Genomic DNA, 15301 nt, shown 5'->3' on the forward strand with positions numbered 1-15301 from the left:
GCGGCGGCTCAGGCGCGCTCGTCCTCGGCCGCCCTCTGGCCTGTCCGGCGCGCTGCCCCGCCGCCACCGACGGCCTCCCCCTCGGGCTGCCCGTCGTGCCCCCCTCCCAGGCCCGGCCTGCAGCCGCAGAGCCTGCCGCCGCCCCAGGCCTCGCCTCGCCTGGCCTCACCTCAGGCAGCTGTGGGGACGGAGGCGGGACGCTCCCCTCCCGGCGCCCTGTCGAGGCTCTCCCCGCGTGTGCCGGCAAAAGCGTTCCCTTGGGCATGAGGCGTTGAGGAAAGCTGGCCGAGACTGGCAGTGCAAAGAAATAGCATGGTTATGATGACCATCTTGCCTGTATTAATTAATTGTCGGGTTTTCTACAAACCAGCTATTTAAGAACAACTCGGATACATGCTTGCATAGTCCCTCCGTGTGTTTTCCCGGGCATGCGGGAAGGAGGTGAAGCTAATCCACTGCAAAGGCTTTACAACAACGGAGTTGTGCGGTTGAGATGTATTTCTTGGAGCGTTACCATTACCAGTCAGTTACACCAGGGGTAACGCAAATATCAGTGTTCGCACTCTGGGAATGGTAGCAGATTTTTGCATTCAGGATGGGACGTCATTGATTTTCAAATGTAGAATGGCAGGTTGGAGCAGTTTTATGTATGGACCATGCTCACAGAGCAGAGAGCACCTGGGAATTGATGGGGAGAACTAGCTGCTCTTCTTTTTGTTTTTTTTGTAATGTTCTCGAATTTTATGGTACTTTAATAGTATAAAACATCAAGGATTTTTTTAATGTTGTCTCTCTAGTCTTTTATAGCACATGTTCTCTGGCATCATTTTTGCATCTTACAGCCCCCTTTTTTGGGATTTCCTGAAAGCCAAGATTTAAACAACTGGCTTTCTATTTTAGGTGCCCAACTAAAATACCTTCCCTAAAAGGACTAATTTTTCTTTGAAGGGCTTACGCTTTTTTCAAAGAAGGGCAGCCTGGTGTGCATTTTGAGTCAAGGGCCAAAGGTGTCGGCAGTCAATGAAAACCTGGACAACAGTATGTAGCGTTGTGAACTTAAGCTTTACAAATTTAAGATAATGTTTTGTATACTTTCATCTGCACTCTGAGTTGTAACAGTTTAAAAAAATCTTGCATTTTTGTAAGATACACTTTTACGACAGTATCACTCTGTAAGTCAAAGTCTCCGAGGGCAGTAAAATATGGTTCTGTTTTCAGATATTTCATACAGTATTCAGTGAATGTTTGGGTAGGAAGATGCATTGCTTGTATGTGTCCATTTAGGAGTCAGACTGAAGAATAATGAATTAAAGTGACTGACATCATGACAACCATGAGACAGAGAAGGGTCGGAAAAGGCACGGAAGCGGATGACGATCAGCCTTCAGAGGAGAAGAATTTGAAGCCTGATGGGAAAATTCTGTCTGGTGGGTAAATGAAAAGTATTGTAACATTATGGCTTTTTAGTAGTGTGTAGCTTTTGGTCTTCTATCCTAAGCACAGGTTAGAACTAGGTATGTACCAAATACATTTTCATACTTGAATATCTATCACCAAAATTAATTGGATGAGACAGAGGGCATGCAGGTTACTGCATGTCAGTCTCGTCTTTATTTTAAAATCCTAACTTAAATTTGTGAGAAATTTTTTTTTTTTCAATTTAGTATCAGTGACACACTATCACATTTCATATAGTTATCTTAGGCCCTTGAACGAATCCCAGTTCAAATCATTAGTAACTTAAAAGGATTTCAAGACCTCTGATGAGTTGTAGTTAAATATAAGCAGATTGCACATGAAATCTGAATTTAACTGCAAACCCTTGCTTTTTGACTATAGGGCAGACTTGCTAAGTAAATTTAAAAGAGAGACATTAAGTATCTTAATTCGAGGATCTGTTTAAGTAATGAAATACTGACATTTTTGTTTGGAATTATCTCTTTAGAGTTGGCAAAGTTTGTTGGGTTTGGGTTTTTTTAATTAACTTATTTTAAGGGATGTTTTGATCTAAATTCCAAACGTTTCTATATGTGCAGTTTGGGTAGATGAAAGGAAAGTTACATTGTTGTTTCTACACAAGTACACTTAGGCTAAATACAAAATGGGAAAGTGATCATAGTTCTCATCCAGCCCAGCCCTCAGTTCCGTTGAATTGCGTATTTGGTACCCATTATGTAGATGACGCATACAGGATGAAATAGCCATTCCAAAGATATAATTCCAGATCACTAAGATTCATATTAAGCCCTATATCAACATTAAAAAAAACACCAAAACCTCTAAAAAAACAGGAATATAAGAGTACGATGAATCAATTGAGCCACCTAGAAATGCAACCTTTCTTTCCCATCATTCCATCTATAATCTTACTCTGATGTCAACAGGAGGTCATCTGCAATTCAAAGCATGACACCATTATCCAAGGCTGCTTTCGCTGCTGTTCAGTCTCTTTGTGGGTATTTAGTGAGACTTCTGAACCTTCAGTGTTGTTTTTTACAACTACTAAGCAAATCCCCAAAAACCAGGCAACAATTTTAAGATGTTAGAAGATTTTTATTTCTTACTTTGTAATCTGTCATCCTGTATTGCCTTAATTAAAAAAGGTGCCCTGGAGGGTATTCCAATTTAGATTTACAAATTAGATATGGTATTTATCTAGATTTGTATATGATCATGGTGTTTTTAAAATATAACTACATTTTACCAATTAAGGCACACCTTATTTCACTTTGCATGTAAATAAAATACTCTGAGTTTGCTATGTTAGAAAATGAAGAACACATCTCCATAAAGACCTCTTGAAACCATTTGTCCTGTTACCTACAGAATATAAACTGTAGTAGCACAGGCAATGTATAAATGAGTTTCCAAAATTCCTTTAAGTTGAATTAGGTGTTTCACAATTACAGAGTGAAATATTTGTCTTCTAAGGTCATACAGGTGGAAAGCTGTGGAATATACTCTCAATAACTGTTGGTGGAATTGTTGCCATCTCTCTTGGACTTCTTACTTCTGTTTATGTTGCTACACTGCATGAAAATGACCTGTGGTTTTCCAATATTAAGGTAACAGTATTTTTCATAGGGCATTAATATGAGTGTTAGTCGAAATTTCGTTTATTTATATATTTGTCTTGTAACTTGCTCAAAATCATCGAATATTTCATTTTTTAACATTTAATTTAAAAAAAGCTGTGCTTCCCTTCCCACCATTTTTAAATATATGATCATTTCTATAAATAACTTTCCCCAATTTTTCTCTAAAAGCATTGCTACACAGCTCTTGCTTGAGTTGTAGCTATGGTTCTTCCAATCATTGATCATTATCTAGAATAGAATTTCAACAATCTACTATATGTTGCTCTATCATCATCTTTCTTTTATCCAAAACAATCCAAAACCAAACAAAAAACAGTTAAACAATATGCAAAATCTTGGCATGCAGTTCGTTAATTGTATTTATACTGTGATTTTGTAATACAGTTTAGGCACAGTCTCTTAACATTATATAAAATTAGTATTGAATAGTATCCTAAATGTGCAAACCTCAAAACATATTTCAGACATTCACCAATGTAAAACCAACCTCTATACTGTAGGAGAATTTTCATTCCTAAGATCCAGGACTGACTAGTTTTTTCCTAGAATTATAGCATGGGAAAATAATGCAGCTGTACACATATCTAAATTTAACCAGAGAAAAGAAACAGGTGAGTCATTTTCCTTTTAGATGCCTAAAATTCACTCTGTTAGGTCTTTGTATTACATTATTCAAGAGCACATATATTTAATTGGAATACTTACATTGCTACATGTTCTTTCTGGTACTACGCACTTTTTCTGTCTGAGAAACATTTACATACCTGTAATAAAAATAGTTGGCATTAAGTGAAACAATTGCTGTTGTATTATACATATAATACTGTTTTGTACTCACTGTCATCTTCCTTTGAATATATAGATAGATCGTACATATATTGAAGGTACACCTTAAGTTTGCCTTTTCCTTCTGAAAGCAAGTGTTGATTCATTCCATGGGTATTGTATATTTCAAAGTACAAACAGGCATGGACTTGTGGCAATGTATGAACATAACAATACAGCATTTTTATTCTGTTGAACTGATACAGAGGGACACAAAGCTCACTGAGAAAAGCAAGTCTGTAGTTGCAATTAAGTTGCCCCCCGATGAATGAAATGCTCATCTTACTTGATAATTATTGTTTTCATTTTAAGTACACTACAATGCCATTAGATATCAAAACTGAAATAAACCCCTCTGGATACTTCTAGTCTGGATTCTGTTCTCTGTAGCTCTCATTTCATCCTAAGAAGTTGATACGATAACTAGTAACATTGGAACATGAGCAATTTCAGCCAATTTGATGGAAAGATTCTAAAAAGCATTAAGTTCATCTACCAGCAGGTTAAAAGAGAAAGAGATGCAGATATTCTCTCATCTCACATTATACCTTCTTCAGTAAGATGTTAACTCCACCAGACAATGCATGTGGCTACAGTGCTGATTTTAAATTGAAAACAACAGGAAAAGCTTTAATGAGATTTCATATATTATTAGAGATAAAATAACCAGTTGTAACACAGAGCCAAAAGTGATCAGGATTCATACATACTCTGACTTTTTGGAGCTATGAGTGTATACTGTTTGTGTTTTGCATGTATGCGCTCTCAATTTACGCTATTTCTAAGGATATCTTCCCAAATAGAAGGCTATAGCTCTAACTTGATTGATCAGACAAATGCAACTTATTTTGTAAACACTTACGTCCCAAGCAAAATTCAAAGGTACTTTTAAAGGTTTGTTCTCAAATTGCTTATTACAGCTTGAGACCTGTCCTGGTTTCAGCTGGGATAGAGTTAATTGTCTTCCTAGTACCTGGTCAGGTGCTATGTTTTGAGTTAGGTATGTGAAGAATGTTGATAACACTGATGTTTTCAGTTGTTGCTAAGTAGTGTTTAGGCTAAAGTCAAGGTATTTCAGCTTCTCATGCCCAGCCAGTGAGAAAGCTGGAGGGGCACAAGAAGTTGGCACAGGACAGCCAGGGCAGCTGACCCAAACTGGCCAACAGGGTATTCCATACCATGGGACGTCCCATTTAGTATAGGAACTGGGAAGTGGGGGCGGGGAATCACTGCTCGGGCACAGACTGGGTGTCAATCGGCAGGTGGTGAGCAATTGCCCTGCGCATCATTTGTACATTCCAATCATTTTATTACTACTGTTGTCATTTTGTTAGTGTTACCATTATCATTATTAGTTTCTTCTTTTCTGTTCTATTCAACCGTTCTTATCTCAACCCACGGGTTTTGCTTCTTTTCCCGATTTTCTCCCCCATCCCACTGGATGGGGGGGGAGTGAGTGAGCGGCTGCGTGGTGCTTAGTTGCTGGCTGGGGTTAAACCACAACAAGACCAAACAGGTAGTATCCCCTGCACTTCATTTGCAAATACAAAGAATGTTGGCGATGAGTCAAGTCTGATCAAATTTTCTGCAATTCTCTGCCAAGTCAGAACTGACTGTGCTCTCACTTTGATTAACACAAAGCTTTCTCAGGTTTTACTGTTAACTTGAAAAATACAGTCTAGGCTTGTTTTCCTGCCGGTATACATATCAGAGCATCATAAGTGAGATAAGCAAGATAAGAAATCTAAACTGTATATTTTGATACATTCTCTCTTAACTAAGCAGAGAAAGAATACATGAGAATATACGTGGATGAGATAAAGTTTAAAGAAAACACTGTTTTATGAGTAGTGTGTGAAGAGAAGACTGCATGTGAAGAGCCTGTGAAATTTCCTTTGAAGCTGAGATGGGAAGGTTCATCCTTACATCTATAAAACAGTATATAGACATCTCTGTGCCTATATGTATGAGTGGACATTGTAGTATCTCTAGATGTATGTACATGTTTTCCAGCATTTCTGAACTGGCTAGTCTTATAATTACAGCACATACCATATACTAATAAAAGACAAGAATAAAATACACTATGGTACAATCTGAGATCCTCAAAAATTATGTTGAAAATAAATGGAAAATTTGCTCTTTTTTTTTCTAACATTGTATAGTTTTCTGAAAATTTTGAAGGAGAAAGTTTTATTTTGATGCGTACCCCAGCCCTAATTCTCAGAATGGAGGACTGTAGTCTAATCTTTGGCACACAATTATTGCATGCCTTGCTTGATGAAGTGCAGAGGTTATTTAGTTTTATTTTATTTTTATTAAACATTACATATAGAAGAAATGGAAGCAATGCTAATACACATTCAGTGTTTCATTAACCCCCATACCTATGAAACATAGTAACTTCAGTTACTCTGAATTGGCTGTAAACAGCACAAATTTGGGGATTTTATGTTACTGAACTCTGACATAAAAATTATTTAACAACGTATTACCCCCTGAACTTTTCCTTTCTTCCAATAAGCTACAGTTATTCAGATAGTAAGAATTCATACTCAAAAGGGTATGTATGGCTACTAAATTAATATAGTGAGATGTAATGGGAGGCTTGCCATTTTTGTACCTGAAGGTACCTTTCTCTTTGTACATCAGAAGGAGGTCTGCAGTGTTTATCTGACACTTTTGCACTAACCTAGACAGAGGTTTTTACATACACCATTTAGGTACAAAAGGTGGAATTTTTGTTCTGAAGACCCCATTGATATATGAACATCACGATTGCTTAGTTACAAAATTGTGCAGTTTGCCAATTGTATGCAACCCTAAAAATTAAGAGAGTTCATTATGCAAAGTCATGATTCTTGACTTCTAAGTAATGGAAGTCACAACTTGCACATACACTTCTAGTGATTACCTTTCTGTAATTTCAATTGCAATTTGTAGAAAGCCAGTTCAGTTCTGGGTGTCTTCCAGCAATGGTTCACCCAGCTAGAAAAACTGTTCTGTGGTTGTTATACTGTTTTCTTCTATTTTGAATATGGCTTTCAACAGTGCATTGATTTCAGCTGCTGTATTATGTGTGAATCTTGTTCTTATTTGCTAATAAATTTGCCAGCTATTATAAATCCATGGTCATTGGAGAAAGATGTAATACTGTTTCCTTATCAGAAAAACTGAAAATGCAGATCTGGAAGAGTGGTTTATGCTAGGAAAGAGGTACATGATTGGTATTCTTTTTTTTTATTCCAAGACCTCCTGAAAGAACTATGAAAAAAAATGAGTACGGAATACTGTGTCACATAGTCAGAAGCTGTGTTTGTGTATGCTTCCAGCAGGGATCACAGAAGGTTATAATCCCTTACCTTGACCACACAATTTTGAGGAAAAGAGTTTGAATCTCTTCTCATATGCATTAAACCAACAAAGATTTCTGTTTATAATGGTGACAGCCAAAACAGATTCCTTAGCCAAAAATTATTTCTCAAGTTTTCTGAAAACTTATTACACTGCACATATAAAACAGCTGGTCTATATTCAGTAATTTTCAATAGCAGTTTAGTGACTACTCCTCAAGTATAGTATCTTTTCAGAACAGGATCTGCTATGAAAATAACAAAATGGGGGGCAGGGGGAGAATTGCATCACCTCTTCTGTCAGCTGTTGTATTGCTTGTTCAAATGCAAACTCTGAAGAAACCTTGAGCAGGAATGAGTCAAGGCCACGTAGCAAATTAATACTGTAACACAAACAGGTAAACTTCAGAGCTTCCATTTGTTCATCATCACTTCTGAGTAAGCATTTAGACTACTGTTACTGAATTTTCCTTTAGTAAAATTGCTGCTTGCAAGAAGTCAGGAATAAAAATATCAAATTTTAAATCTTTCAGACATGCAGGATAAGAATCCTGGGATTCCTTCTCTGAAGTGCTTATATTCTCCCTTTTTACATTTTGAATATAAAAGAAAGATGAAAAAAGGTGGGGAAACGGGTAGCCAGCTAATTAGAACTCTACAAAGTGAATGCGTAAGCTGTAAAAAGAAGGGCAATCCATTTTGGTGGTGTTTTTGCAAAGAAGTACCTGTCGAGTAGTTACAGGTACTTTTACTCCGGATCAAAAGTCTGATCTGAGTAGGAACCACGCCATTCTAAAAGATGGGCATGAGGTTAACCAGCAAGGAGACCATGCACAGGTATTAAATATGTTTGCTGAAGGCATGATTCACAACCAGGAACACTGATAGCAGCTGTGTATTGAGTTTCCATTTGTATGGTTGAGACTATTTTCAAATCTTTCTGATCTTAAATTGAACAACTAAAAATTATTTTCAATTACACAGATTGTGCTTTAGCTTTGTCAAAAAAGAAGAGTAATTGGAACTTTGCTTATGCTCTTTATAGAAAAACTCAACTCAGACTTTGCTTGCTCAGTATTCTGAATGACTTGGTTAAGAGATTGAGGAAACCTATTTTTTGCACTGCCCTTGAGAGGAAAAGTCCGTTGTATTTTGTTTTGAATGCTTAATATTGTTAGGATACAATTGCATAAATTGAAATCATATGCAACTATATGTATCCTGGAGGATAGTGTTCTTTTTTTTTTTCCTTGGAACAGTGGTAACTTCTTTGTTAAACACTCACAAATTTAATATCCAGAAAGATAAACATGTGCTTTTATAATGCTTACCCATAAGTCTGTATGTTTTTATTGACATGGAATACTAGGAAAACTATAAACTGCTGTAGAACTGGAAAAGTATTGTGAGTGAATAAAACAGATGTTATCTTAGCATGAAACAGATGTAAAACTCACTAGTGTTTGTCTCATAAAATATAGCATTTGGTTGAATACAGCTGGTGCCAGGATTACAAATTAATCATGTTTGAATGCATTTTTGCTGATTAGATCCCCCTCTGTGACTACTGTCTCCCCCTTAATAAATTCCAAATGTTAGCATTCCTTCTTTTTTCTTTTTTTTTTTGTATGAGCCCTGAGAATCAGCCACTTTTTAGTATTAGAAAACTTTTCAGTAGTGATGAATTTGAAACTAGAGCTCGTTCAAAATCCAGCTTTCTCATTTTGCTAAGTGTGTGGCTTTTGGTATTTAGTGCCAATGTCAGTTTCTTCTGCTGGTATTATCATGATTTGTATGTTGTAGAGCAGCTGGAGAGTTTAATTGTGAACTTACATTGAATCAGATGCATTTTTTATGTGTTGATTTTTCTCAGACCAGAACTAATATTGGTTTAGTTTGTCAACAGTTGACTTAAATAAAACACATGTTTAGAGATAAGATTCTATACTGGGCAGTAGAGGAGGGAGGAACATGATTTTTTATCTAGCTTTATGTTAGCTCTGAAATAGTATTGATTCTGTTCCAGCAAAAGAGATGGGACTGTATAAGAAAGATGAAAGGCTTGGGATTCTGTGCAAGGTTGCATTAACCAGAATGGCATTCATAAAAATATCAGAAAACAGTAACATTGTTATTTCAGTAATGTTCTTTTGTAAAGAAAGCTGAATTAATAAGATTATCTTTAGAAATCTCACTTAAATTTCTTAATGACTTGCTTGCATCACATACAGGAATCTCATTGGATTTTCAAATCTGGTTAGAAATGTTTTCTAATTTACTGCTTATCAGAGATATTTGCTGGCATGTTTTTATATAAACTACTAAAAAGATCACTAATAATAAAACAGTTTTGTACAAGACGCGTATTATTTCTCTTCAAATTGCTTGTTCATGCAGTCTTATTTTGTTTAAGTGTGGTCGCCCAAGGCTCTGAATTTGTTAAATTTCATTAGGTCTTCACAACTAATGAGTTAACAAAAGGAGGTGAATTCCAAAGCAAAGATCCTGTACTGAGAGCAGTTTTCTCTAGGAGAGCTTTCATATCTCACTAGACTCCACATGCTGCAATATCAGCCAGGAAAGAGGCACAGTTTGAAGTGTACCTAGTTTAAATAATTTGAACATTTTTAAATTAAAAATAATAACTTTAACTACAGCTAAAAAAAGGTAAATAATCGCCTTTCCTTTAATCTATAATTGAAGTATGAAAGTGATGAACAGCTGGCTTCCTCCAAGAAACGGCATTTAACAAGTGGGAAGCAGCATATCCTGCCAGCTGAAATCTCAGAGTAGCTGAGAGTAGCATTATGGTGCAGTCCCAAGTATAGCACACTGAATTAATTGAGCCTTAAGGTGGTAAAGCCATGGAACACTATGGGATATCTACATCTGGAAGAAAAGGTTAAATACATGGAGTAAGCATATGCAGTTTTAAAGTCCAGCTGTTGGCCACTGCGCCTATCTAAACATTGAATATCACCAAAAAAATAGTAAAAGATCAAAAATGTTTCTGAACAGCATATCAGAATCACGAAAGGCATATACGTTTCCCCAGTTCACAGAGGCATTGACACCTCAGCCATTTGCCTCTCACCCTAATTTGTCCATGTAGTTTACCTTTACTTGAACTAAGTTGCATAGAATGCACTAACTCAAAGATTCAAGCCACTGTATGGGTCAGTTTCCCTGGTGCAGCAAGAATTTCAGTTGAAGGCAGCTTCCTATGATTGTGAAAAGCAAATGGAAAGTGAATTTACTATTGAACTTTCACTTGCAGGAGGTCGAAAGAGAAATTTCATTCAGAACAGAATGTGGACTTTATTATTCCTACTACAAACAAATGATTCAGGCTGCTTCCATCCAGCAAGGTATTGTAAACTGTAAAGTAAGTTTTACTTTGTGTTGCCAGCTGACTATTTTTAATATTTTTTTCAAATATAATTGAGAACAAGGAATACCATAACTGTGAAAGATAGTGTAACTGTTGTACTGGAGACAGATTTATTCTGTTCATATGCCAGGGAGCCACTAAATTACGAACATAATAAATTTCACAGTGATACATTGGTTTCTGTGCCACACCTTCACATTCTGATGAAGGCAATCACTTTGAGGGACAACTCTCATATCTGTTAAGGTTTCAACCTTGCTGGTTTATTCAGTATATTACTTTCATTTTTATTCTTCCCTTGTTCAATTTGAATTATGAACTATTTGTGGGAAGGGGCAATTTTTTTGCTATATGCCCAGACAGTAAATGACACAATGAGCAGCTTCCAAGAAAGTCATATATGATGATGGGGTTTTCTGTGACAGTCTCATGTTTCCTAGATACTTAACTATTGCTCCCTAGCAATTTTGCTTATACTACACATTTGTCGATATTAACATCACCTGTGTTCAAAGTAGTGACAAGAATGGTTCTCAAGATCCAGTGTGTACCACAGATTCTATGCTAGGAATGTAAGTGTAAAAATAAATGTTTTATTCATTACTAAATACATAGTACTTGAATTAGCACTCTGAGCCACATTTGAAGCAGGGAAACTGAAGACCTCAGAAGGTCATGTTGATTCAGAGGTAATGTGATCTGAATCCTTGACTCCAAGCTTGCAGTTTTTGATGAGACATCCTAAAATACCTTTGAAAAAGTTATTCACTGTTCAAATGAAGATGGAGGGGGAAAATGACAATCTCCTATTTCAATTTCTTTTTATCGTTAAGGTTTACATGGTTTAGTATATGACAATAAAACTGAATCTGTGAGGACAATTAACATACTTGAAAGAATGAATGTTTACCAGGAGGTGTTTCTCAGCATTCTGTATAGGATTCTTCCAATTCAGGTAGGCATTTATTTATGGCTTTAGATTGTAAGTGCATTATGAAGATTGCGCAGTGAACCATAGCTCCCCTTTTTAGTTATTTTCTAATTAGAAATATTCCTGATACCTTTTTAATTTGTAAAAGCAAAACCTAATTCATATTAAGTGTAATCCCCCCATGAGTGTTTTATGTCAACATCAGTATTCTTGTGTTTTACAGCAATACCTAGAGCCCGTTTATTTTTATATCTACACTTTGTTTGGACTTCAGGCAGTTTATGTCATTGCTCTGTATGTAACAAGCTGGCTTCTTAGTGGAACGTGGCTTTCAGGGTTGTTGGCAGCTTGCTGGTATATTACAAACAGGTAAGTGAGATTAAACATTTGATCTTTCTAAAATTGTACCTTATGTCAAAGGTAAGGCATTAAACCTTCAAATGCGTGATTAATTGGACAAAAAATTAAACTATAAGGCCTTTCTCCAGATTAGCCAGAAAATGGAAAAAAAAATGTTTAAATAATACAAAATAATTAGCAAATAATCATAAATGAGCTGACATAGCAGACTAGAATTTTAAAGTTTCAAGAAGTTTGAGTAGAAAATTTTGGCTTAAATCATTCTCTGAAAGTGGACTACATCTTTCAGATGTGTCTGGATCTACAGATGATGCACCCTGTCTTCTCCAGCCTAGGATCCCTTAGATGTTAAAGACACCTGCATATATGCCCTTCAGGTCTCCTCACTGCCCCACACCCAACCTCCAGGGATTCCTTCAACAACCTAAGATCATCAGAAGTTCAGCTTCTCTGGTCCCTTTTTCCTGTAGACATCTCCTGCACTAAGACTCACAGAAAAAAGATGGTAATTGAGCTGTTCTAGTGCTTTATCACTTGAAGAATTCTCAGTTTGGAGAGAAAAATTGGAAGAACTGGCTTCAGGCCAGCAGTAAGCTGCTGGCATGAAGCTAAGACTCATGATATAGGCTGTTATCTGTAACTTAAGAAGATAAAAGTACCGTGTCAGTTCTATCAAAACTGTTTGATATGTTAATCAGCAGCTGTAAAGAACTTGATCTGCAAGCGTGTCCCTTACAGAATAATTAGAGGTATATAGTGGTAAACTGTTTCTTTCTCCTAAGATAAAAGGAATTAAAAAATACATGCAATGTGCAATAGTTAACGTTTATTTCATGAGGTCATCTTTTCCATGTACAGAATATTTGGAGCAGATTTGTTTTGTCCATCTTTCTAATAATTCATGGTCAATGGATGCTTGTTATCCTTTATGCAAATAGACTAAGTACATGGAATTGATTTGGATAATGACTTTCTGTCCAGCTGAAGTACATCTGAGGCTGCTGAGTAGCTCCATTTTAGAAGTTTTCTTCATCCAGCTAAGCATGTCTTAGATATGTTGCTTACTTTCCTTTTTAGCACACATTTTCTCTACACAATAAAAAAGGGAAGTATTTTTTTGGTTTTGACTTTCAATTCTGGTTTTGTAAATGTCTGCACTTTGAGGAACTTTTACTAACTTCCATAACATGCGTTTTATGTTAGAACATTCAAAAAATGACCAGAAGTTCCTACCCAGTTTAGTGGTATTCAAATCCAATGCACTGGGATCACAGTGAATAAAGTGATACCTCTTTATTCTTACATGTGCTTTTTGTAAACCAAAAAAATGAATTAAAATTACCTGTGGTGTGAAAACTCCACATGCTCTATTTTGGGAGTGGTTTTGTTTGGGGGTTTGTTTGTTCATTTTTAAATTACCCAAGCTGTGCTTCGTAAGTAAGATTTAATCCATAGTATAAGTTTTTTAACAGTATGTGAAGCTAAAGTACAACATTTGAGGTACAGAAACAGTGGATGACTTGCAGAACCTTCATAATGATGTTTTTTCAGAGCCCGGCATGTTGAAGGAACTAGAGTGTGGAGCTGCCATTTTTATCAATAAGTAGTTAAGAAACCACAAAGGTGCCTGTCATTGCAACCTCTCTGTCACCAAGCTGGTGTTCTATTTGTTTTAATTTTATGAAACTCTTATTTGTTTTGTACAGAATAGATACTACAAGAGTAGAATTCACCATTCCTTTAAGAGAGAACTGGGCACTACCATTCTTTGCTGTTCAGATAGCAGCCATCACATACCTAGTCAGAACTCATTTACAGCCTGTTCAAGAAGTGAGTATTTCTAATAAGTATGAAACAGTAAAATTAGTATCAGAAAACTGTCTATAAAACTTAGGACAAAATACTTAATAAGCATTTATAGCAGTGGATATATACACACAAATCACTTATAATGTTGAAAACATTAATCACATGAACCCTCTGTTAATTTAAATGTAGTTGAAATACAAAGGAATACATATGCTCAGCACGGAAAAATAAAAAGGTAAGCTCTAAAGAGTACAAGACAACAGTACTGCATATTTAAGAACATAAGAGACTAACACAAAGTGGGCAGGAGAAAAGCTTGTAAAGCACAAGGATTAAAGATTTTCTCTTGATTTCATTTGTTTTACAAATATAGAAGGTTGTCTTGATCTGCAAGAATAAAAGCAAATTAGTGATACAGTTTCTTTGACAAACAGTTGTTAAGTCATTACTCCTCAATTTGTTCAAATACCTGCTATGTATAGCATAGTAGAACACGTATTGCATGTTAATCTATGGGCTGAAACTATTTGGGATCTCACCATTTTCTTGCAAGTGGTATTACAATGATAAAATACAGGCATAAATACAAGAATGTGTAATTCTAAAAAAAAAATGTTCATTATCCTCCAAGCAGTTTTTGCAGTTAGAAAACTCATATTAATGTTTTTAAAAATGGATTTAAAATAAAATGAAATTAAGGTGAGTTTTGGTTGGTTTTGTTGTGGGGTTTTTTTGTTTGGTTTTGGGGTTTTGTTTGTTTGTTTGGGTTTTTTGGGTTTGTTTTTTAATGAAGCAAACTATAAAGTTAAATAAGACTTCTTTCACTCCTTCCAGAGATTGACACTTATGGCTGTATTCATAGCAACGTTTCTCTTTAGCCTGACTTGGCAATTTAATCAGTTTATGATGCTGATACAAGCATTGGCATTATTCATACTGGACTGTTTTGACATGCTTCCCACAGCAAAGGTAAGATCATGTTTGGAAATAACCAAACTTTTTTTCTCTTTTATCATAAAGCTAACAATTTTGGAGGTATTTTACTAACCAGTGGCCTGGATGCCCAAAGTAATACAGATTACACATTGTGCTGCTTTGTGCTTTTAAGTAATCACAGTGTATATACTGCAAGTGTAAACATGAATAATCAAAACACCACCATTTCTGATTTTTTTTCAGCTGATTTTATTTCACTTTACGAAATTCACTTCAGTTGTTTAATTTTTGTCTAGTTTTGTTTAGATACAGGTATGTTTTGACACTGTTAAGGGATTGCTTTTAAACACCATCATAACAGTTAATCTAATACTACAGCTTAAGCATGTCCTCTGGAAGTGGCCAGAGAAAGAAAACAATGTAGCACGGGAAATCCTTGTCTAAGCTGAAGTCCTAACAATGTATGAATTTTGCCTCAAGTATTGTGCATCCTTGTTTGAAAGTTAGATGTAGGAACTGTACCATAAAGAGAAGGAAGAAGATAGACCAGATTCCTCATGAGAAGCAGTTATCTTTTGTAAATTGAAATTCACCACAA

The 15301-nt window shown here is 36.0% G+C and overlaps 1 protein-coding gene across 3 annotated transcripts in view; it reads left to right on the top strand.

The window, feature by feature from the left end:
• Positions 1-852: 852 nt before the first annotated feature.
• DPY19L3 (dpy-19-like 3 (C. elegans)) overlaps positions 853-15301 on the top strand; it is a 38570-nt gene continuing 24121 nt past the window's right edge. Inside the window, exons 1-8 of one of the 3 annotated variants that reach the window (XR_775488.1) lie at positions 853-1038; positions 1285-1427; positions 2932-3065; positions 10554-10644; positions 11501-11622; positions 11822-11967; positions 13665-13788; positions 14602-14736. Coding sequence is in view for 2 of the 3 variants with exons in the window: in XM_010585090.1 (XP_010583392.1) it covers positions 1325-1427; positions 2932-3065; positions 10554-10644; positions 11501-11622; positions 11822-11967; positions 13665-13788; positions 14602-14736 (855 nt within the window). In the remaining variant the exon portion in view is untranslated. Of the gene's footprint in view, positions 1039-1284; positions 1428-2931; positions 3066-7091; positions 7140-10553; positions 10645-11500; positions 11623-11821; positions 11968-13664; positions 13789-14601; positions 14737-15301 lie in introns of those variants that run through there. The other 2 variants (XM_010585090.1, XM_010585091.1) reach the window with 2 other exon arrangements.

This window comes from Haliaeetus leucocephalus, unplaced genomic scaffold, assembly GCF_000737465.1.
Source record: "Haliaeetus leucocephalus isolate CR32 unplaced genomic scaffold, Haliaeetus_leucocephalus-4.0 Scaffold92, whole genome shotgun sequence".
NCBI lineage: Eukaryota > Metazoa > Chordata > Aves > Accipitriformes > Accipitridae > Haliaeetus > Haliaeetus leucocephalus.